The 23,222-nt window shown below is 49.2% G+C and overlaps 1 protein-coding gene across 3 annotated transcripts in view; it reads left to right on the top strand.

Moving 5' to 3' along the window:
• Positions 1–23,013, top strand: part of PLEKHO1 (pleckstrin homology domain containing O1) — a 28,421-nt gene extending 5,408 nt beyond the window's left edge. For all 3 annotated transcript variants that reach the window (XM_076360164.1, XM_076360163.1, XM_076360162.1), the window contains 4 exons: positions 9,566–9,706; positions 11,125–11,229; positions 12,873–12,974; positions 13,507–23,013. In XM_076360164.1, the coding sequence (XP_076216279.1) occupies positions 9,566–9,706; positions 11,125–11,229; positions 12,873–12,974; positions 13,507–14,271 (1,113 nt within the window). In that variant the 3' untranslated portion in view covers positions 14,272–23,013. The remainder of the gene's footprint in view (positions 1–9,565; positions 9,707–11,124; positions 11,230–12,872; positions 12,975–13,506) is intronic.
• Positions 23,014–23,222: the final 209 nt, after the last annotated feature.

Raw genomic sequence — 23,222 nt, 5'->3', positions numbered from 1 at the left:
CTCCTCTGCTATAAATTATTTTTGCTCCATCAAAGCCATCGGAGCAACGTGGATATGGTGGATGGAGCTTACGAGTTAACTCTCATCTTAACCTTGGTGTTTCTTGTCAGCTCCTCTTAAGCTCAGTGGCTGCTCTAGAACAGAAGGCAGGCTGTTTAGCGGGTAAAGCAGGACTCCCGGCCTCTCCTTGTCAGCTCAGAGCACGGCAGAAGAAGGGGTTAAATACCAGGAGTCCTGGATGCTATCCTCAGTTCTGCCACGCACTCACTAAATGAACTCAAACCAGACATTTATTTACTTTTGCCTGAATTTCTCCATCTGGAAAGCAGGTCTAATAATACTCATCTCCCTAAGGCACAAGGTGCCTAGGAAGGGGGAATTGTATGTCACACACTGTGGGATCTCTTGGGAAGGTTGTCAGCTCAGGGCAGGTAATGATGTTGCACGAAGATAACGCGGAGCAGTAAAACTGCTCAGAGCTGAGCACCGGTCTGATATCTGGAAGGGCTGAACGGATAGGTTTCCAAAAGGCTAACTCCCACAGGCAGAGTCAGACTACCAAAATCCCATCAACATCCATGTTGATTCCTGCTGTGAATCTGTGTGCTTTTTCAGTTGCCTACCTAGGACCTGGGCTTGCAGGTTAGAGACTAGCCCTGATTGATTTATTTTTGTTAGGAGAAGATGTGAACGCCTGATGGAAGCCTGGGCTTTCTCCCTGGCAGAAACCAAGTCTGCAAGGAGAGGAAATATATTTTATCAGACCAGCTGATATACCTGTAAAATGCAAACAGGGCTTTTGAGTTATGTTCTTTTATTAGGGCATCAACCTTTGGAAGCTGTGAAACCTGCTCTAACACCTAGAACCTTTTGCTCTTCCAACCATGCACCAAAATGGTAGCTGAGGCTTACAGACCTTGTTCAGCCAGGGGCTCTGAGCCTGCACGGCGATCTGTACCCCTGCTGCAAGCCGAACTCTGTGAACTTATGCAAAAAAACCCTTCATTATTTCGCATTTGGTCATCAGCCAAAAAAAGCATTCAGGGCAGAAACATGCAAGACAAGATGTGCTGAAGTGAGCTGAGCTCTGCTAAGAAAAAGAACACCTTCTTAGTATCATTTTTGCATTCTTTCCCCTTGCTCTCCTCCACACCGGTTCCCTCCCCCCCTGCAAATTTCTGGTAATTGTTCTCTTGTTTCTAGCACAGCTTTGTTATTGCTTTGCACTTGGGAATAGCAGTCAGACTAACACAGACACAGCTGGGCTCCTACCACTTCCTGTCAGGAAGCCCAGGGCTGTCCAGACAGCATGAACGGACTCTGTGATGACGAGATGTTAATGAGGAAATGCTTCTCGGGGCTTCCTTAAGCCTTTTCTTGTTTGCTACCAAAAGCATCGACTCAATTAGCACAAGAGCACTTGAAAAGTAGTCTGTTCTCGCTCCTCATTTGTTGCAGCACCATCCAACACTGCACAACTCTCTCTCTGCCTGGAAGGGGTGTGTGCGTGTGTGTGTGTGTAGACATTTGAAGTAGCGTCTAGAGTTCACATACATGGTTCATGCGTGTGATGGAGCCTGCAAAGTACTCGTGGTGTTGCTGTGCATGTGCTGTTCATGCACTTGGTACTGTGACGACGCTTCATGGTGTGCATATTGCACGTGGTGAATACCTGTGCACGGTGTGGCCATGTTTTCTGCCCTGTGTCATGTCTGTGGTTGCTAGGTGCGGAAAGTATGTTGGTGTCCATTGCGTTCAACGTGCACAAGGTATTATCAGAGCTGTGCAATTACATATGTGTTTACAGATGGTGGCAATGCTAAGTGTCAGCCTGGTGTTTAAACCCTTGGCTTTCAGCTACACAAGAACAGTCTGTGACTGTATGGCTGGGACCTGCTGCCCCTTCCATACCTCTCCTGCTCTTGCTCTTTTAAGCCATCCTTTTCCCTTCCACCTTCCTTCTCCTGCTCGGCCAAGCTCTGTTCTACACTTTGCAGAGAAAGGTGAAAAGTTTCAGTGAAGTGTCTTTCCTGTCTCAATGGCACCATCCTGCACAACCAGAGAGAGGGTCAAAGAACACTTAGGCAGAAACAACACACAGCCTGACTCCCTTTCCCTGCGACGGAGGTAGCTCGTGAGATGAGGCAGCACGGCTTTGGGATTCGAGTGCAGCACTGGGATGCAAAAGAGCTGGTTCCAGCACAGGGTGTTCTTCAGGGGCCAGTCGATTCTGAGACACCTGTGTTTCTGGTAGCCTTGGCTGATGCCTCTTTGGGGCAAGGGACTGGAGTAGATAGATAGCAACTTTCTGCCGCCATCCCCTCGTTGGCTCAGGGCAGCGATCTGGACATGAAAAGGCCTGGAAGGTCATGCTCACGCCCTTGAGCTACCCAGTTCATGGTGCAACCTCCCACTCGGGATGCAGGTGTTCAGATGGGAGGCAGTCTCTTGGAGCACTGCCACTTCTATTCGACCGAGGTCCGGAGGCTCTGGCTGAAACCAGGGTCCTGCTGCGCCAGTGACTGCACAAACTACCTCTATCCCCGTCTTCTCTCCACACATGCACCTTAACTGGTACTAGGCAAGGAAAAAGTGGACTATCTGCAGTGTCCTGCTGTACACACGCCATTTTACCCTGTGTCCACAGCATTTTGCAGGTCCCTTTTACTGTAATACCTGAAACTCTCCCAATGCTCCCTGTATTTCTTCTAGTTCCCTTGCAGACCAGAACCACACAGTTACCTCCCTTGTGCAGCCAGGGAACTGAGAAGAACAAGGAGCCAGTGACAGGACAGGCCATTAAACTCAGGTCTCCCCCGTCACCTGCCAGTGCCCTCACCAGTGCTGCTTCCCGGCACTGCCAGGGCCGGTGTTACACACATGCGTGGATTCCTATCTTAGTGACAGCCTGATTTTAGCTAAGCTCTGCAGAAATTTCTGTCCCTTGCTAGATGGTAGAACTGCTCAGCTTGAGGAAGCGAAACTTTTATCTCAGCTTGAGAGGGGAACATTCTGGCTGATGCTGTCCCCGAGACTGCCCATGTTTGGATATTCAGCTTTGCTGAGAATCTGTAGGTTTCTTGTTACACCCTGAGCCACATTATGACCTCTTGAATGTCTCGTGGATACGTTCCACTTGGTGTCTTGTGATTTTCTGTACCTTCCGCATTTGCTTTGAGCATGTCACATCTCAACAGGGAACTGCTCAGGCAAATCTCCACCAAACAGATCTGAGGAAAACCGCAAAACTTTGCCTGGTGACTGAGTGACTGCCCTTCCGCTTCACTCCTGGTTTGGCCCCAGAACACAGCCCTGATCTGAATCAAGGAGGTTCGGAGTTATTGCAGGTGACAACTTGATGAGGGAGGAAATTTTAACAGTCCGTCAGCAAGACACCCAAGGGGCAGTTAATTTAAACCACAGTAAGGATCCTCCCATTGCCAGAATGCTACGAAGGAGCATTGGCACAAGAGAAAACAGACCTTTGGAAGCATGACTAGCTGCAAGGCTAGAAATAAGCCCTCCAAGCCTTTGAGAGCAGGTACTTTGGGTAGTATGGCTGATGTTCTGACCCTCTACGTGTCCACAGGATCGCCAGGTCCCACAGGCACAGGGAGTGCTGGTGTCCCTTCGGGCTGACCCTGGGGCAGCAGCTGCGGGGGCGAGGCGTGTGAGGAATGCGGCTCCCCTCCTTGAACTTTAGCAATGCGCCAGCAATGTCAGCCTCAGCACATCTCGCCGCTGACTGCAGGCCCAGATTAGCTGGTGGCTGCACGGCTGTCTGCAGTGTAGCTACACCCCAAGCAGTGGCAGCTGCTGTTGGGAGTGCGGGGACTGCGTGGTCTAATGGCTCCAGGGTCTAACGTACCCTGCTTTAGGGACCTGGCTTTGTCTTAGGTGATGGGGGACACTTCTCTGTGCCTCAGTTTCCCTTCCCTTGCCTGGCCTACTTGGAGTGTGGAATCATTTCTGGGAGCATGGGGAGGAGCCAGGCTGAACCCCAGAAGAAATTGCTTTGTCCGCCTAGGGCAGGTGCAATACGGATAGCAAAGCCAGCAAACAGCCATGGCAGCAATTGCTGGGATTTATATACCTTAATCCTTTCAATCCAGAGCTTCCCTGCAGGGCAAGGAGTGCAGGACCTACCTGCCCATGAGGCTCTGAGATCATCAGCTCGCTGCATGCCAGGCACTCAGCAGCTGTGAGGAAGGAAAGACCTACTGGCCACCTCCCAGCTAGGAATGATTTTGCCAAAATCAACCATCCAGGCCTCTCCCTTCCTGGCACATTAAGCCAAGCGGTCCCTGATTCCTCTCAGCCTCAAACTACAGTGTGGGAGACCTTAAGAAAGGCTCATGAAAGCAGCAGGATCCAAAAAATACACACATCTGCAGAGCCCCAGCTGCTTCACAGGCAGGTGTGCAGACCTGTGCAGTGGACAGGAGAGGATATGTCGCCCCAAACAGGGAAGCTTTTTCTTGACTCCCGAAAAGAAGTTGTAGAAAAGAGGGACTGGTGGGCCCTGGAGAGCCTGTTTAAGCCTTCTATCTTCCCTGCAAGTTAGAAAGCAAGAGACAAACTGTCTGGGGATGGGGAACCAGAATGAAGACTGTATTCAGAGTTGATGCTCAGCCCTTCCCAGAACTCAGACCTTTTCTTAAAGAGTTTTAAGTTTGGTATCTGAGCCTAAAAATTACCGCTCACTTTCAAAAATCTGTGTTCAATCTGCATTCAGCAAAGAAGAAGAAATGATACAAGCAAATGTAACGATCATAGTAAACCTCCACCACTAGGATTAACTCCTCACTCAGAGCACCCTGGGTGCATGACGAGCTGTGGTAGGTCACCATGACATAAATGAAGATCACTGCTGCTATGCTGCCCCTGCCATTCCCCTTACAAACCACACCGGGTGACAGAGACATCGCGCTTCATTCCCTCCTACTGAGAACTGACAGCTGAGGCTACTTCCTCCCAAAGGTCTCCAAAATGTTATCCAAAGACCTGTGCGTTGCCTGGGTGCTGGGAACACATCAAGCCAAATTCTCTGCTGGTGAAACCTGAAAGGTTTTATTTGCATGGGTCCAATCTCATTGAAAATGTGGAGGAGGGTAGACACCCTGCAGGTTTGTCACCCAGCTCCTAGCGACGTAGGTGACCGGGATTTAGGCTTTGCTGGCAATGTGGTTCCAACGGTTTTGTAGGTCTTTAAGGGTTGCTTTTTTCTTTTTTTTTACAGAGGATGGGCTGCATGACTATCCTCAGCCTCTGAGCACTCCTCCTCTCCTGCCTCTGAGCTTGCTCTGTTCTGTAATTCATGCCCACCATCTCCCTGTTTTTGGCCTCAGTAGCCTCCCACAAAGGACAAAAGAGCTAGCTGGTACTTTTGAAGTTTGCCTTTCACCTTCCTTCTCTCTAGTTTCACTGTTTACACACTGAATGCTCTGTTATTTTGCTCTGCCTGCATGTCTCAGTGCGGGAGAGAGGGGGGACATCAGTTGGCAATGCCCCTTGTGAGACAAGACTGCTGTCCTTCCCATGCCTCGTGAAATCACTGCCACTGCATCACCGCAATGGAGCCCATTTCAGGCTAATGCGGAGACCTCTTCCCATCACGAAGGCAGAACAAAACCACGTTCAAATGACTAAATTAGAGCCCCATTCGCTTTATGGCCTCATTATACTATCAAGGCTGCGTACAAGAGGGAATCAATTCAAAGTGAGATCAAACCTGCCTTTCCTCCCTGCGCGGCAGCTCTGGCTGAAGGGCAGACATACCCTTAGGCACCTGTATCCACGCATGCACCCACCCCCACAAAATACCTGTGGGGGGCTGAACCTGCCCACCTTGTCTGAAACTTAGAAACGGGACCCCAACATCATCCTTTTAATGCAATGTTGCTTATTCTCAGTTCTTAAGCATTTTATAACATGCACATACGGCACTTTGGCGAAAGTGATATACCGTCTGTGCAGCAGGGTCTCAGGTGTGTGTCATGGGTAGACAAACGCGGTGTTAGAGCCCTGGCACTTGTCAGTCCGAGTCTTTTAAGGGACTAGCTATACCCAAAGGGTGTTTATCTGAACCAATTACACTCGTCCTTTCTGCAGCCTCCTGTAGATATTCCTAGAGGCAAGATATTTGAGTCCCGGCTCCCATGAGTTCACAGTGCAGGCTCTGCATGTCTGAGAAAGGAGGGAAGGGCTGGGGAAGTCCCAGTGACCTACATGAGCAAACATCTGGAGTAAGGACTTGTGCCTCAGCTGCTGTGCCACAGCTGGGGGCTCAGAAGGGATCGGCTTTTCCTGCTGCAATTGAATAGGGATGAATTCAGCCAAGATTCTTGGAAAAAGGTGGATTGTAGGATGGTACTGGGAAGAGATAAAAGCCGATTAGAAATGCACGGGAAGGATATATAGATAGACATTATCTGCGAGAGACATTTCCATGACTGTTCATAAAAGCCCATACACAGTGGCTGCTGTTATGAGCAGAAATAAGCAATAGCTTCTGGGCCTTCAAGAATAGCTGTGTACAGTGTCTGCCTCCTAGTTCTTGAAGACAAACTCGGGGGATAGAAGGAAAAAGGATAGAGGGGGAACTGCAGTCATTATGCAAGGCCAGATGGTCACTTTATCTGCGTCTCTGGTTAGAAAGCTGGTTACGGCATTTTAGTCAGCTTCTTTGTTTAAATTCTGTTGAAAAAATCATGGGGAATTCCTTCAGTGCTTCCCAAAACTAGGGAGGAAACATACTGAATGGGGTGGAGTCCTTTCAAGAAATCCAAGAGCAAAGACCTCATCACCGTCTGCCTTTCTGGCACCTGAGTTACTCAAACCCCACTGCAGATCCCAGCCTGTAATGACCCCGGCTGGAGTCGGATTAAGCAGATTGACATGGATTTGAGCCTGCTACAGTTCTGTCCTCAGCGGACATGCAAAACCAAGTTCTCTCCCATCCCAGTTACCTACATTCCTCATGTTTACCATGGAAAGAGTAGAGCTGCCCTGCTGTAGGAGTGGGATGTGAGGATAGTGCATTAAAGACAGCAATGAAAAGGAAGACCATACAAAACTGAAGGGGGCCAGGCAGAAGATAGGCTGTGTGTTCTCTTTTTTGCTCCAAGTGTCCTCCGAGTGACGGCACCTTCAGGTCAGCGGTCTGTCTGTCATGGGACAGTATCAAGAACCCTGGCTTCCTCCCCAGCTCAGCCACAGCCTTCGCGACCGTGTGCAAGTCACATCTTTAATTTATTACATTATACTACAGATGTCGTCTATCTGGACCTCTGTAAGGCCTTTGACATGGTCCCCCACAACATCCTTCTCTCTAAACTGGAGAGGGATGGATTTGATGGGTGGGCTGTCCGGTGGGTGAGGAATTGGTTACATGGTCGCATCCAGAGGGCAGTGGTCAACGGCTCAATGTCCAGATGGAGGTTGGTGACGAGTGGCGTCCCGCAGGGGTCCGTGTTGGGACCGGTACTGTTTAATATCTTCATCGATGCCATAGACAGTGGGATCAAGTGCACCCTCAGCAAGTTTGCAGATGACACCAAGCTGAGTGGTGCGGTCAACACGCCAGAGGGACGGGATGCCATCCAGAGGGACCTAGACAAGCTCAAGAAGTGGGCCCGTGTGAACTTCATGAGGTTTACCAAGGCCAAGTGCAAGGTCCTGCACCTGGGTCGGGGCAACCCCCAGTATCAATACAGGCTGGGGGATGAAGGGATTGAGGGCAGCCCTGCCAAGAAGGACTTGGGGGTACTGGTGGATGAAAAGCTGGACATGAGCTGGCAGCCCGGAAAGCCAACCGAATCCTGGGCTGCATCAAAAGAAGCGTGGCCAAGGGAGGGGATTCTGCCCCTCTACTCTGCTCTGGTGAGACCCCACCTGGAGCACTGCGTCCAGCTCTGGAGCCCTCAGCATAAGAAAGACATGGACCTGCTGGAGCGGGTCCAGAAGAGGGCCATGAAAATGATCAGGGGGATGGAACACCTCTGCTATGGAGAAAGGCTGAGAGAGTTGGGGTTGTTCAGCCTAGAGGAGAGAAGGCTTCGGGGAGACCTTCTTGCAGCCTCTCAGTACTTAAAGGGGGCTTCTAAAAAAGATGGCGGCAAACTTTTCAGCAGGGCCTGTTGCGACAGGACAAGGGGGATGGCTTTAAACTAAAGGGGGGTAGATACAGACTAGATATAAGGAAGACATTTTTTACGCTGAGGGTGGTGAGACACCGGCACAGGTTGCCCAGAGAGGTGGTGGATGCCCCGTCCCTGGAAACATTCCAGGTCAGGTTGGACGGGGCTCTGAGCGACCTGATCTAGTTGAAGATGTCCCTGCCCACGGCAGGGGGGTTGGACTAGATGACCTTTAGAGGTCCCTTCCAACCCAAACTATTCTATGATTCTATGATTCTATGAATTTAAGCCTCTGGGATATTTATCTATAGCTGTGTGCCTGTCACACCATGGCTAATACAGAAAGTGTTGGGGAATAGACCTGGAAAAAATGAGAACTTGTAAAAGCTGCAAAGTGGCCACTCGATGACTCTCTAAAGGACAACCAAGAAGTGCTTCTGTCAGTGAAGGCCAAGCCCTAGCACTCTCTTCCTTCTTGAAACCTTCCACGAATCCCCTGGCTGCCAAAGGTCCCTGGGGGCCTGGCCAGCCACCCAGCAGTGAAAGCCTGGCAAGCAGCTGCCAAAACAAAACCCATGATCTGGGCAGCCACTGGTGCCTGGATGAATTCTGCTCATAGCCCCTTCACAAGGGATGAGGCTCAGCAGCGGGGGAGAACAGCACACGCATCGTGTCAGTAATCTGGGACTGGATGTGCTTCATCCACCCCCCAAATCAGCTGTCAGCACAGGCTCCAGTAATACCACCAGGTTAAAAATAGGAAGTGCTAATCTTTATCCCTCAAACTTTTGTTATGCTGTCTCCAGAAAAGCAACAAGCGCTAATATGATTGCCCCTTTTAATCAGCAGATGAAAGTCCACCTCCTCCCAGCATCTCCTGCCTCCGCATGCACCTCCTCCTAGCAGACAGGGTCCTCTCCTTGCTGCTGGAGTAAACCCTACTCATTTTGAGGGTCCACAAGCATAAACACAGGGAAAAGTCTGATCACACCTTCATGTCAGTTCAGCCTGTAACTTTGGGGGTGGGAGAGGCAGTTAAGTCCCGAAGGAATCCGTAGCAAAGCAGGAATTAACCTAGGAGACTGTGATTTTCAAGTTATCCTTGTAGATATGTCCCCCTCATTCCAGAAGAGAATCGAGTCAAAGCTATCATGTTGAAAATCTCTGCTTCTCCCCCCCCAGAACCAAGTGTAGTACTCCCCAGCTAATAGTGCCGTTACTGTATTTGTGCCTTAAGGTGGAAGCCTCTTGCACAACGTTTCAGTGAGCACATAACACACCAGAAGCTCCAGCACACATTCTGTACATACAACCCCCCTGTGCAGACAGCGGCTCCAGCCAGGCACCCCGCTGGCTTGGAGCAGCAGCCCTGTTACTGCCTCTCTGTCCGACATCTGCAAGGCTGTAATTTTATTTGTGTTTTGCAGGTAAAAGATGAAAAAAACATACAGGAAATGTTCGACCTGAGTGATTATGAGAAATGTGAAGAGCTCAGGAAGTCCAAAAGCAGAAGCAAAAAGAACCACAGCAAATTTACCCTTGCCCACTCCAGACAGCCTGGAAACACGGTACACTTTGCTTGCAAGCATGCGGTCAGCCCGAGAAAGCCATTAGATCTTGGGGGTGAAACTGGATAGGCTGAGTTGTGTAGGAGTCCAGATCATGTCCCGTGGTTTAAAATATGTGAACGTCTATTTACCACATCAGGACTGATAGCACCAGTGAAAGATGGAGAGGGAAGCAGGGTTTCTGCTGGGAGAGGACTTGGGCCTCTGGTGCACTAAGTAAATATGACCAAGCACTTAGCTCTGGATTCACTTACCTGAGAGCATTCTGATTTTGGGAAAGGAAGGTATCGGAACATTTGCCAGGAGCAAGGACAAAGCCATTTTACTGCCGCCACTCCTGGCAGCTGTGGTTTAGCTGATTGCACTCGATTATTCACGGGGCGGGGCAGGGAAGGGAGGGATGTTGATGGTCCTTGGGTTTGCTGCCCAGATTTGGGCAGGATCAGAAGAGCTGCATGGGAATTTGTCCCAGGAGTACTTTCTGCCCAGAGGAAAGCTAAAAAGTGCTGGAATGGGGGCAGTGCTACCTAGGAGCAGGACTTTCCATGAGGTCTCAGTTGCCACTGCAAAAAGAGAGCCAGTCTCTAACTGCAAGCTGTCTCTGGCACAGATGCACCCACCCGCAGCCACACACGTGAGCTGGATTTACACTATTCATTCTGCCTTGTTTCAGTAGACCAAGCTTGCCCGCCCCACGCTTTGATAAGGATTGTGTAACACCATGAAATGCGAAAAGGGAAGAGAAGGGGAAAATAGAAAGCGGCTGCACTGTCCCCAAGCGCCCTGAGCAACGGAGAGAATTGAACAAAATGCTGTGGAAGCTAAAACTCATTTCTACTGAGTATCTAGCTTAAAAAAACCCCTAAGGATCCTGGATCCCCTATACAGGCCATATTTTCAGAAGTGCTCTGCCCTCAGCGTGCATCTGACATATCAAAGTATGGAAAATCCGGCTCCTTCTGTGGGTACCTACTGTAGCTACTTGTCTAACAGGCTCTGTCAAAGTCTGAGGTGGCAACAGATAAATTGCATGTGAGCAGCAGATGCACAGAAAGGCTGCCTCATCGTTTGATGAGGGCAAAATCTAGGATGGTGTGTGGGAAGGCAAAGAGGGGGAAGGAGGAACTGCAGCCACGAGGGAAGTAAATATGGCACACAGCTTTTGGTTTGAAAAGCTGGGTACTGTGAGGAATCATGGTCCGCTTTGCAAAGGGCTGCCAAGAAGCAGAGAGGCCAGGTGCAGCGTGTGGCAGACCAGTGCTGTTTTGCAGGACTGGAGGATCAGGTCTGCTTTGCATTTTCCCACTAAGGCAAGCCAGCTGTAAAGGCCATGTAGCTTTTCTGTGGGCAGGGACAGTGTGAAAGCATCTCTGTATGAGTTTAGTCACTGGCACTGACCTGAATTCCCTCTTTTGTAGGCACCAAATCTGATCTTCCTGGCTGTGAGTCCAGAAGAGAAAGAGTCCTGGATTAATGCCCTCAACTCTGCAATCACACGTGCTAAAAACCGCATCTTAGATGAGGTGAGCAGGACTCTGAGGGCTGGACCCAGGCTCCGTTGTCTCAACTTTAATCTTGGGTGAAGATTTTAGGCTGCCAGAGACAGCAGCAGCCCCTCCTACCCTCTCCATTTCCTATTTAAAAGGAGTGCAAAGCCATTGGGGTTTTATGGACTGCACTCAACCACAGCCACCGACACCTACAGAGTGGGCTCTTCTGAAGGTCTGGGATAGTTTGATCCTCCCAGCCTCAGGATTAATACGCAGCACTGATTGCAAAGCAATGGCAAGGGGCAGCTGCCAAGGCTCCGTCCCCTCCCTGGCACACCCAGCCCCAGTGACATGCCTTCACTTCGGGGCCCAGCCTTGCCTCGCACAGGGACGGTGGGACTATGTTTGGAATGGTTTCTCAGGGCTTTGGAGAGTCTTTCCTTGCTGCTCCTGGATGATCATGCAATGTGCTCATGTTTGCAAAGGAGCTTTAAGTAGCGGAACTGAATTAAGGAATTAACTGAAAACCAATATAGTCCCATGCTATCTTCGGAGCACCCTAATAGCACGGCACCATCTGTCAACCCACCTCAGTCCATCTTCATCCTTTCACCAAGGCTGCAGTTTGAAAGAGCATTTCAACGCTGTCGCACATTAACGCTTCATGACAACTATTCTTCAGCTTAGATCTGTCTCAGATCTCTCTCATCCACATTCAACTTACCGCAATACAGGCGGCCCACTGCTGTGATGCTGTTTGTTCTCATGGATGGCCACACAAAACCCTGTAGTGAAGGAAAACGAAGGTCAGACCATAGGAAAAGCTTTAGAGCAGAAAGCAGCATAGCAAACAATGGTATAGATTGCTTCAAGGAGAGTCTGTCACTGAAATCTTTACAAACAGATTCAACAGATAATTGTCAGGAATGACTTAAGTAGATCTGATCCCATCAAGTCACAGAGGGGAGAGACCAGGGAAACAGACTCTTCTAAGGCTGGATTCTCACACCCCATTCCCTGCTGGCTCTACCTGCAAATCTCCTTCTGTGCATCCTTGTAAGCACATAGATCAGCGAGTCCCACCTACAAGTCTTGGACCAGTGATGGCCCTTGGGACCAGTATGTTATCGACACTGTGCAGGCAGGTTTTACAAACCTATCAGTCTGTGCGTGCCTGGGCACACTCACTAGGGAGGGTGTTCAGACTGTAGCCATCCAGTAACACCAGGCAGTCAGGCTGTGCTCCCAGACGCGATCCTGGCCCAGCTCGGCAGCCAGAGGAGTCCAGCAAGTTAGCACGTCAGGAATGCATTGCTTTCCTCATTCCAGCTCAGCACTAGGTTTGGTTCAGGTGGTGATCACAGCTTTCCTCCTGTTCAGCAATCATTTGCACTACAGAATTGCAAACTCTGTATTCGAGTCCAGGATTCGCTGTTTGCAACCCCAGCTTCTGTCTGCTGAGCACTCCTGCCTGACAGCCTTTAGCGAAGGATCCTGGCCCAGAGGTATGTGGGAGAAGTTCACCCTCAGCATATGGCCAGGTCACAAGAGAAAAGGAATCCTGGAGGAATAGATGATCTGCCACAGTGCATCTGGCTGATTACAGCTACAGAAACTAGGAATGGCTCATATTTCCTGTGCTCCCAGACGTTCACTAGCCTTTGTCACCCCTTTAGGTTACTGTCGAAGAGGACAGCTACCTCGCCCACCCAACACGTGACAGAGCAAAAATACAGCACTCCCGACGCCCTCCAACACGGGGACATTTGATGGCTGTGGTACGTATAACAAATTCCAGACACCTGTATAGGTAAAATTCCCTTGTAACTATTTCATTTATAAGTAAATGCAAGAAGACCTGGTGTTTGAGCTCTGGCCTGAACTGAAAACTGTAAGACCCAGGGCTGTCCTGGGTCATCAGATCTAGTCCTCCGTTCTTGTAGACCATTGCATTGTGCAAACCCTTTTGCAAAGTGGTAGCTTGCCATCACTGACACCCATTTTCCTGATGCTGAAAATTAAATGCTCCTTCAAGTTCCTGATGGAGAATAGCCATACAGCTGGGGAACTCAGTCATGGGTTAGCACAGACGGCTTGTCCACGGCCGTTCAGCTGATCTGCATCTCAGCTAGAACCACGAACCCAGCGCATCTGGGGCTCTGTCACTAGGTCGCACTTGCTAGTATTCCTGGTCCATCTTTGCATCCTGGCAGAGGTGATGCATATCTTCAGTATAAGAGACACTCAGAAGTAGTGTGCAGCCATGCCTGTTTCTGTGACAACACAGCTCTTCTTTGTCTGTTTCTGCAGGCATCTACCTCAACGTCTGATGGCATGCTGACACTCGACCTGATCCAGGAGGAAGACGCCTCTCCAGAGGATCACAGCACCTGCGAAGAGAGTTTCCGGGTGGATCTGGATAAGTCAGTGGCACATCTAACTGCTGGCCGGCGCCGGTCGGATTCAGAGAACGTCAAGTCGTCAGAGAAACGCCAGACAGGGAGCCTCCCGAGACGGGAGGTAACCTCATGGGACAGATCTGGGCAGCGCAATGACTCCTTTGACAAAGGGACCATGTACACACCACAGGTCCCCAAAAAGCTCTCGCACTCAGAAAAGAATAAATGTGCCTCCATGGAAGAAATTCTGTCTCGACGGGACTCTTCCACGCACCGGGCGGTGCTGAGAAGGGGGCTGGAGGCTCAGTTTGCCTCAGCAGAACCAGAGCAGCTGTCCCGGATACAAGAACTGGTTGCACTGAAACTGGAAAAAACTCAGGAACTGCTGACAGAGGTGAAGGGCTACGGGGAAGGCAAGAGAAAGACCAAGGATTCCAACACCAGCACCACCACCACCACCTCTTCTTCCTCATCATCTTCCAAGTCGGACTCTGAAAGGATCCTGCAGGAATCTGAGAGGTTGCTGGGGGAGGCTTCCTCCACCTGGAGCCAAGCCAAGAGGGTGCTGCAGGAGATCAAAGAGTTGAGGGACCTGTACAAACAGTTTGAACTGCAGCAGTCGGACTCAAAACCCAAACAGAGCTCACAGTCTCAGTACAGGAAGAGTATGATGTGAAGGCAAGCCTTGGGATTGGGAGGGAGGGACAGGGGAGGGTGGCCATTTGGTCTTTTTTTTAATTATTATTATTTACAGTGTTCAAAAGAGTGAAAAGGTGCCTGTTCTCACCCAAATTTGCTTCTCAAAGCTTGAACCCTTCCTTTCCTCCATCACATCCCCTGACGAAACAACCCTGTGTTCCGATAAATTCAGTTACAGTTTATACCTCCTTTTTTAAAGAGCACCCTTTGCACCGCAGGCCCCCAACTTCTGTCATGCTTGGAGGACGGAAGAAAGCACCAGTTCCTAGAAAATGCCCCTGCATGCCTGGAGCAGCACGTGCATAACAATGGGGACAGATGCTCTTGCGCTGTATAAGCCCTGGCTTTGCTGCTCTAACGTCTGAGCTGTATCCTGCATTACAGCTCCTTGACCAAGAGTCTCGTCTTGTTCCCTCACTGTCCTCCTGGAAATAAATGACAAAAAAAGGTGTCCGTCCCAGCCAATGCTTGGAAGTCCCCATTATCCAGGAACTGTCTTGAAGATGCTTGGAAGTTCAGGCTGACCTCAAGTTTTACGCGAGTCATCAGAGGCACTCGCTGGACTGCAGCTAGCGGGGTTCTGTCCTGGCACAGGTCCCTTTTGTGAACTCCTGGGGTCGGCAGCTGTTATTCTTGTGGTACATATACAGCCCTCCAGAAGGAGGGCAACAGGTATGCAATCTGTGTTCAAACTAATCCTGTCTGTCCGTTGATGCTTTACAGAACCCCCTTGGCCCTGTGCAATGGGAGTTAGCAGCTATATGTCTTCCTTTCTGTGCAAATAGAGGATCAAAGCCTTGAATTTAACAGACAGCCCAGATGGGTTGTTTGGGGGGGTTGTTTTCTGGCTTTTCCATTTTCGTTTCTTTTTTTTTTTCCTTTTCTTTGAGCTGAGGGGAAATGGAAAAATCAGGGTTGTGTACAGGCGGCAGCCGGAAACCAAGAGCCAAAAGTAGTTTTGGAAGGTTTGATTCTGTTCTCTCATGCATGCACAGGCTCGGTTTCTGCCAGTCGGACTGCAACAGGTAGTCCTTGTTGCTCCCCTAAGATCAGAATCAGGCCTACTGAAATGAAAGCTGAGCCTGTCAGAGAGCTCAAATACCCTCATCTTGGTGATGCCAAGCACTTTGCTAAATAGGTGGCTCAGTTTTCACGCCTTTAAGCAGAAAGACAAGAAAGGAGGATGGTAAGATGTCTCACAGGGCTTAAAGTACACCAATGTGGTAACATCCAACCGTTACTTTTTTTTAAAAAGGAAACCTAATTCCCTTACCTACATTGCAAATAATCCATGAAAATATTAAAACCAACAGAGTTATTTCCTGGTCGCAGTTGGTGTTGTCTATTTTCTTTTAATGGTTGACCTCCCTTGGAAAGGAGATTGGTTACTGGTCAGCTTTACTATTCAGGCTCATGTTGCTGATGTATAGTTGCCAGCGCTGCAAAGAAAGCATTTCTGTTTTTTTAAATTAGTCCTTCTCCCACTCTCCTGTTAGAATTACTGGTAGAATTATTACCGTTGGCACTAGGTTCCTGAAGATCTTATTATTTACAAACTTCAGATCTGGCCCTCGCAACAATCTTTTACTTGTTCCCGACTCTAGCACAGCTCTTTGCCCACTCTTAAAGGACAGTTTTGAAAAGGCATCACTCATTCACCTAAGCTCTTGTCACAGCGCTGCATGCTACAACTGTCCAGGGGTATACATGTCACCCTTCCAGCATTTTTGTTCTTTTCCATTTTTTTCCCTTACCTTTTGTACCACTTGAAGGATCTGTTTGGATGCACCGGAGGAAAGAACATAATCCCTAAAAGAGATTGAAAAAGAATGCATGTGAGCCACTCCGATAAAACCCTTCCCATTCAGCTCTTCGATCGAGAGAACAAGAAAAATATGCAAATACTTTCCAGATGTGACATTCAGCATTAAAATTAGCCTTGTTTTTAAAATAAGAAAGCTAGTCTAAAAACTTGGAAGTTTGAATTGCACTCGACTGGGATGGTTGTGTGTTGTGACTGGCCTACTGGACAGATGTCAAAATGTAAGCATGAAAATACACCTGATCCTGACTGGACAGGGGTCATTAAACGCTCTCAAGTCTTTCTTAAGCAACGAGGCAATACAAAAATTGCTGCTTAACAGGGTCAAAACAGTGCTAGAGGCAGGGATGAAACATTGAGCGGTCACCCAAAACAGGTGACTTTTTTTTGCTAACCAAGGGTAACAAAGGGCATCTTTTTGGGTAACCAAGGGCATCTTTATTTCACTGCTGCCTCCACAAGGTTATGGAACTGAATCACATCTGATAAGACCTAGATGTCTGGACACAGCGTTGCCATCTTTAGGTCTCTGCTAGCCAGAGAAAAGGGATGCATTACACACTTGTCAGAGCTGGGCAGAAATACGGGACCATTTCTGCTCTTCAGACCAACCTGTGCAAGCCTTTTTATTTTGTAACTAGGACAAGATTTGGAGGAAATGATGGAGCTGACTTAGGAAGTTAGGAAGAAACTACTTCCAACCTGGGAAGAATTGCAGTTCTCATCCTGCCAAAACCCAGGAGGCAATTTCCTAGTTCTAGTCTGAAAACCTAAAGGGCCAAGTTCGATGCAGCTCTAGGTGCAGCATTTCCCTTTGGACAGCAGAGTGCTGCCTGGGTACTGAGCCACCGCACAACTGCAGGAGTGGCAGCTTTTCTGCTCCCAGTGCTACGTTCTTGCCCTAGAAGATGTCCAGCTCACCCACTGTTTGTGTCTTACCCCAGGCTCTTCTCCTCCACTCTGCGGGGAACAGAGCGCATCAGGCTAGCATAAGTACGACATGCGATTTAGGACAATTTTTCAAACTGTACAACACAAGATCTCAGATCTGATCCATACATCGGCTCCTCCCTCCCTTCTCTCCACCTCAGCTCATCACTGCTGAGTAGGACCTTGTACAGATGTACTACTTCCAAAATTGATTGGAAACTTTCAGAATACGTTCCCTGTTAGAAAGCATCATTTCTGACAGGGCCCAGGGAAAAGGAATAACTTAGGAAAAAAAAGTCCATGAGTTTTCAGAGTAGAAAACATATATTTTTCACTTGGGAATATTTTTGTATTATACAAAATGTGAATTTTTCCTTAAAAATCTCTCCACGTCAAAATAAAACATTTTGGTTTACCAATTGCCCCCCTTCAAGAAGCCTGACACTTTTTTCCATGGGCAATTTTTACATTGTTTTCATTCAAAACAAAATTAAAACTCGAATTGTGGAATTCTTCACAAGGCAGAAATGCCAGGCTCCAACCGGGTCCAATTACCAAGCGGTGAAAACTTCAACCCTGGGCTCAGCCTCCGTGCTGCCGAGCAGTGTCTATTACTGGGTCATGGCTAAGAGACCCAGTCACGCACCAGAGCCAGAGTAGAGGGTTCTGTGTATTATGAGATGTTTCCCAAGAATATCTATAAACTCATTCCTACACTAGGAGCCTCTGACTCTAGACATTGCATGAATTGAAAGGATTGAAGTCTCTCTCTCCCCTTCTCCCACATGGGCTATAATTCTGCCCCCTTTTTATTCTTTTTTTATTTATTTTAAATTTTGCAAAGTTCTCCCCTCTGTCAATCCCGCTTCTGGGATTAGAGACAAAAAGCCAATTATGAGCAAGAATGGCATGTGTGGGGAAAACATGCCAGTCACGTTAGTGCCGCTGTTTCTTCCCTTCCTGAGCACAGCTTCCTGAGTGGAGAACCGATGGGGAAGCTGGGGCTGGGGCTGCCGGAGGGGACAGTTCCTGAGGGCAGGGAGAAGTGGGTTGAGCCCGTTTCCTCCCACTCAGCGGGTGCCGTTCATTGACAGATCACAGTTAGCGACAGTTTATTCTCTGTTTAGCTGTGTAAGTGGCTAAGGAAGGCACTGAACAGAGCGATTCTCACCCTTATTTTCTCTAACTGAACCACATTCGAAAGGACTGAGTAGAAATTTTGCGCTTTTTTTTCCCAAAAAAACCCTACAAACTGCAATAATAAAAATGATTCAGCCGAATTGCAGTGATTCTCTCTAGTCTCTTCTCAGCACGCCTACGCCGAGGAAGCCATTCACACCAAGGAGGGTGGGCTGCAAGTGGGAACCTGCTTCCAGCCCAGCTCGCTACTGCCCCAGGGGGGTCCTTGCACCAGGGGATGGGGAGGAAATTATGATGCTGCGATAAAAAGGGATCTTCCTTGTGAACGGATTTGCAGTCCGTGTACCGTAACAGCCCTAAGTCATCGAAGGAAGGGAATTGTCCTTGAATTGCCGCTGGAACCTCTGAAAAGGATTCCAGCAGATTTTTTGGAGATTTGTGAGGGTTCAGGAGCCTGCGTGAGTTTTAGCATGCAAGTCACTCAAACTGAAAACATGCCTGAACACTGAAGTGCTTCACAACAGCTAAGAATGAGGGTCTGCTGTTCTCTTAAGGCCTGGCTTGTGGCTGCCTCCTCCCAGTGCCTCGGACATAATTCAGATGGTCCCAAGACAGCAATTCACCCTCACTTCCACCACAGCCCAGAAAATCAAGCACAGAAAATCTGAGCTTCAGTCCAGCAGGCCTACAGGAAGACTGCGCTTTGCAACCTGAGACAACCTCCCAGTCGTCTCCAAGACATTAAATCGAGAGCCGCAGCAGTAATCTCAGCTTCCGAACTCTCTGGGAAAATTGCTGTTCCTGTCCAAAAGCCCCTCAGAATTGCTCTGGGCACTGGGCAGCAATTTTTCAGGAAGATCAGATGTTAACATGTGAACAAAACAAAGTTGAAAATGAAGAGTTCCTTTATACCTGGTCTCTCTACAACAGGATGAAGGGCAGAGTCCACCTGGAAGCTGAGAGGTTTTGTATTTTGCTTTCACGCCTGTCTGGTGCTTAAACCTTTCCCTTCTGTCTCCTTTCCTCTTGCTGCACCTGCCCCAGCCTCTCCGCAGAGGAAGTGTCCCCACGGATGGCCATGTCTGCCTGCGCCCACGGGCACCCTTCACCTGGCTGTACCACGGCACTCAGCAGGTGGCTGTGTCGAGAATAAATCAGTAGGCATGGTGGCTCAGCAGGCACACCCCATGCGAGCGTGTGCCTGGGATGCTTCACAGCATAGCAAGGAAAAATTTGCAAGGGGAACAAGCAGTGTCAAACGCGAGCAAATCATTCTTATAAAAGCAGTTCAAGAATTTGAAGAGCAAGACCCCTTTCTGCTTCATGCACCGCATGCCTGAGCCTGGAGGGAACCTCAAAGCTGAAGAAAGCCTGTCCTCCAAGGACTGCACTTGACACGACCCCACGAAGGGCAGGCAGATGGCCCTGGCCATGCTGAGCGCAGCACTGCAGCAGCCACAGGAGCTGTCAGGCTGGCTCCCAAGGGAACAAGCATCTGTGATAGGGAGGGGGGTCGGGGCTTACCGACCGAGTCTAGTGCAGCACCTGGGTTTGGTATCATTGAAAGGACGAGAATGAAAGGCCTCAATTCCCTGTGTATGGAAGAGTTGACACATAAATCAGAGCGAGCTGAATGCCTGAAGTAGTTGGTGCAAGAACAGCTATAAATGTAAAATAGGAATTGGTATCATAGAAGTGCTGACTGCGGTTTGACTCTGTGTGTGCCTGGGGGAGGCGGGGGCTGCGCTGTCTGCCTAAAACAGAAGTCAGGGATTAAGGTGTTGAGCTGTGTAGAGAATTGAAACTCCCTTTCACAAAGGAAATTTCCAGACTGCTTTTATTCCAGAAAATCATTCCTAGCTTCTCCTTCAGGGACATCTCCAAAAGCCTCTCATTTTGATTTCTGACTTTCTTCCCTTTCAGCTGTCATCTACAGTATTATGCAAATGTTTACAATGAAAAACATTAACAATGAAATGGCAAATCTACTCGGGGCACTGAGCACTTCAGCGCTCTCCGAACTGCTCCCTTCCTCCTCCTCAGTCTTCCCCTGTGAAATCCACCAGCTGAGCAGCACATCTGGGTCTCGGAGGAACCCTGGATTCTCATGGAACTGGTCCCCTGAACCCGGTCCCAAGGGCTTCAGTGAAAAGGAAGGCGACTGCCTGTTTGCTCCTCTCCTTCACACTCTCCCATCACTTCTATCTGTTTGTGTTTGCAGTTCAGCAGCTCCCGGTTTCCAAAGCTCCTCCAGTCTCGTTCTCTGCTCAGAAGGGTGATGGGAGAGCAGGAACTGTGTGATTAACCAGGGGCTCTCACTTCATGTAACTGCAAGATGCTTGCCAAGGTCAGGTTTCGTTGCACACCCCTTACGACCCCTACACGCACACATACACACACGACCTTACCCTGGCCTCACCACTGAGATATCTGTCTGGCATCAGACAAGCAGACAGAGCAAGGTTACGCTGTGCAGAGATATCGCCACATCCCGAAGGCAGGGTGGTCGCACCCACTGCTCGGCAGACCGATGCACTGCTGGGTTAGGCGGCTCCCAGGCCCAGGGCAGTTTAGAGACACGCAGGGCTGGCTTAGAGGAACAGCTGGATCACCAGACACGCTAGTTGGGACAGAGCCACAGGACCTTCACTACCTGCCAGTTCAGAGTGCACCTAATGACAAAAGCTGGACGTCCCTCGCATCAATGCTGTCAGTGTGTCCAGTGCTCAAGTGTTCAGGGTCCAGAGAAAGAGCGGGGGATTCTTTAGCTGAGTAACAACTTCATTTTGGCTTTGTGCCTGAGGGTTTCACTTAGCACAGAGCACAGCACAGAGTGGAAGCTGCTTCCTGAAGCACGCCTGCCACAGACTCGTTTCTCAGGTGTTAAAACTTTGAGCATTATTTAAGACTTTTGCTAAATCCCCCTCCCCAAATCCTTCTTTCTGCATAGCTGTAATGTACTAAGGAACCTGCCCTTGGTCCGGCTGTGGAATATTTTTAAATTTAAAATTTAAAAGCTTGTACCTGCTTACCTGCTTTTTCAGTAGGAAACGACTTTCCTTGATTCCACTGTAGGGAAACAGTTCACAGCTCCCCTGACCCTCCAAAAAAAGGACAGAAAGCCCCCTTAAAGAAAACTTCCTCCCCATTTATAAGTGGGGAGATTCACTGAAGGACAGGGGACCGCAGCCCCTTATTAGCGACTCTCAGCAGAGCTCTGCTCACAGGGATTTGCATCACAAGCTCCCCCCTGCCTGCTTATACACCACCCAGCCCTGTGGGGAGAAGCGTACCACTACCGGGCAGGCAGTAAACAAGGCATCAGCCTTTCCCCCCCTCTCCCTCAGGGTCCTGTCTGATTGTTTCAGCCACGTACTCCTAGAAAACTTGAAGGCTACGTATTTCTGGGAATTCACCTCACTGCCACGTCTGGGCCCTGAGAGCAGAAGGCATCAACCATCCAACCCACCTGCCCCTCCCTACCCACCAAACTGGCACTGAATTTCAATTGGCAAAGCTGGGAAGAAGCCTAGGGCCCCCTATCCTCCCCTCAGAATAAATAATGAACGGTTTCCAGAGGACCGGGAGCTATTTGATTCTGAGCTGCAAGAACCCAGAGCGAACAAAAGGCCCTGGGAAGAACCGAACAGTGACTATGATGTAAATGGAGCAAAGCTGGGGGTGACAGGGTGGGAAAAGAGAGGGTTTAGAGACAATTATATGAGTCTTTAAAAAACAAGCAGGCAACACGCCGGAGAAGTGTGCTCTAGGAGACTGTGCTGAGCTTGTTCAAGGAGTTCATATACTGGTTGAAGGAAGGATGGGAGAGGGAAGGGAGGAATGCTATTCCTGCCATCATTACATCTCTTTCCTGTTAAAGAAATTGAGCGGAGTGCAGGAGGAGCAGAAAAGCCAGCTGCGGGCTGAAAGGCCGCTCCAAGCATCCCAGGGCCTGTGCATGGATTGGTTAAGTTCAGGCTGTTCCTGCTTCATGAAGCTCCCAGGCTCTTACCTCCTTCACTGATATGATAGATCTGAGCATGTGCTTAAGCATTTGACTGAAACTGGCTCCTCTAGCAGAGCCTGCACATTGGTTCTCCGTGCTGCAACAGGGTGGGTGTGATGCTGAAGTATCAGGGCTTTGTGTCACAGCCCAGCCCATCCAATAACCCAGGCCAATTCCTGGCCTTCTGGCAAAAGCAAAGGATCTCAGGGACTCAAGAGTTTTAGTTATTTGCTGGAAGGTTTGTTTGGGACATGTTGATCTGCCAACCCAGTCCTCATCAAAACACCAAAAGCTCCAGCCTGTAAGAAGCAGCTGGTCTGCTAGGCCAGATAATTAACAGCCACCAATGGTCCTCAGTTGCACCAGCTTCCACAGAGCTGCACTAACTTATAGCAACCATGAAACTTGTAGGAATACGTGCATGTGGACCTGATCCACACAACCGGCAAGGACTGATGCTGGGATCAGGCAGCTGTATATAGGAGACATCTGAAGGATGCTACGACACTTGCGATCCATGCTGAGAAGCTTGCTAGGCTGTAGCAGCCCTGCCCACCTGCTTGGAAATCCCTGCTGTGCAAGGCGGTTGAGCTCACGGACCCCAATGTTCTGTCGCCCATTTTACTTGGAAATCCAAAGATCCTCTACACTTAGCTTTGATTCATCACCCAGCAAAGACCAGCTCCAGGAGTGCCTGATTGGAACTTCAAAGCACAAGCGTAGATACTAGAGAGTGGTTCAAAATCCATTTAATCAGAATTCCCCAAGATTAACCTTTATGTCTGCTTTGCTGTGTGAGGAAGGAACGTTCTCCTCTTTCACTTTTCTCTATCCAGTAATCAAAGGAATCAAATCGTTTGCAAACCAAGGCAGTGAATGGAAATCTGACCCCGAACTTTATGAATGCTCGTGTCTAACGAGCCACATGGGTTTATCCCCTAACGAGTCATGGCTCAGAGCAAAACAAGAGTTTTCAAAAAAGCTAGAAGGGAATGTAAGGGCTTGAGTCCCTCCCCTCTGCAAGAATGCC

Source organism: Aptenodytes patagonicus, chromosome 26, assembly GCF_965638725.1.
Source record: "Aptenodytes patagonicus chromosome 26, bAptPat1.pri.cur, whole genome shotgun sequence".
NCBI lineage: Eukaryota > Metazoa > Chordata > Aves > Sphenisciformes > Spheniscidae > Aptenodytes > Aptenodytes patagonicus.
This window is presented reverse-complemented; position numbering and strand designations above follow the sequence as displayed.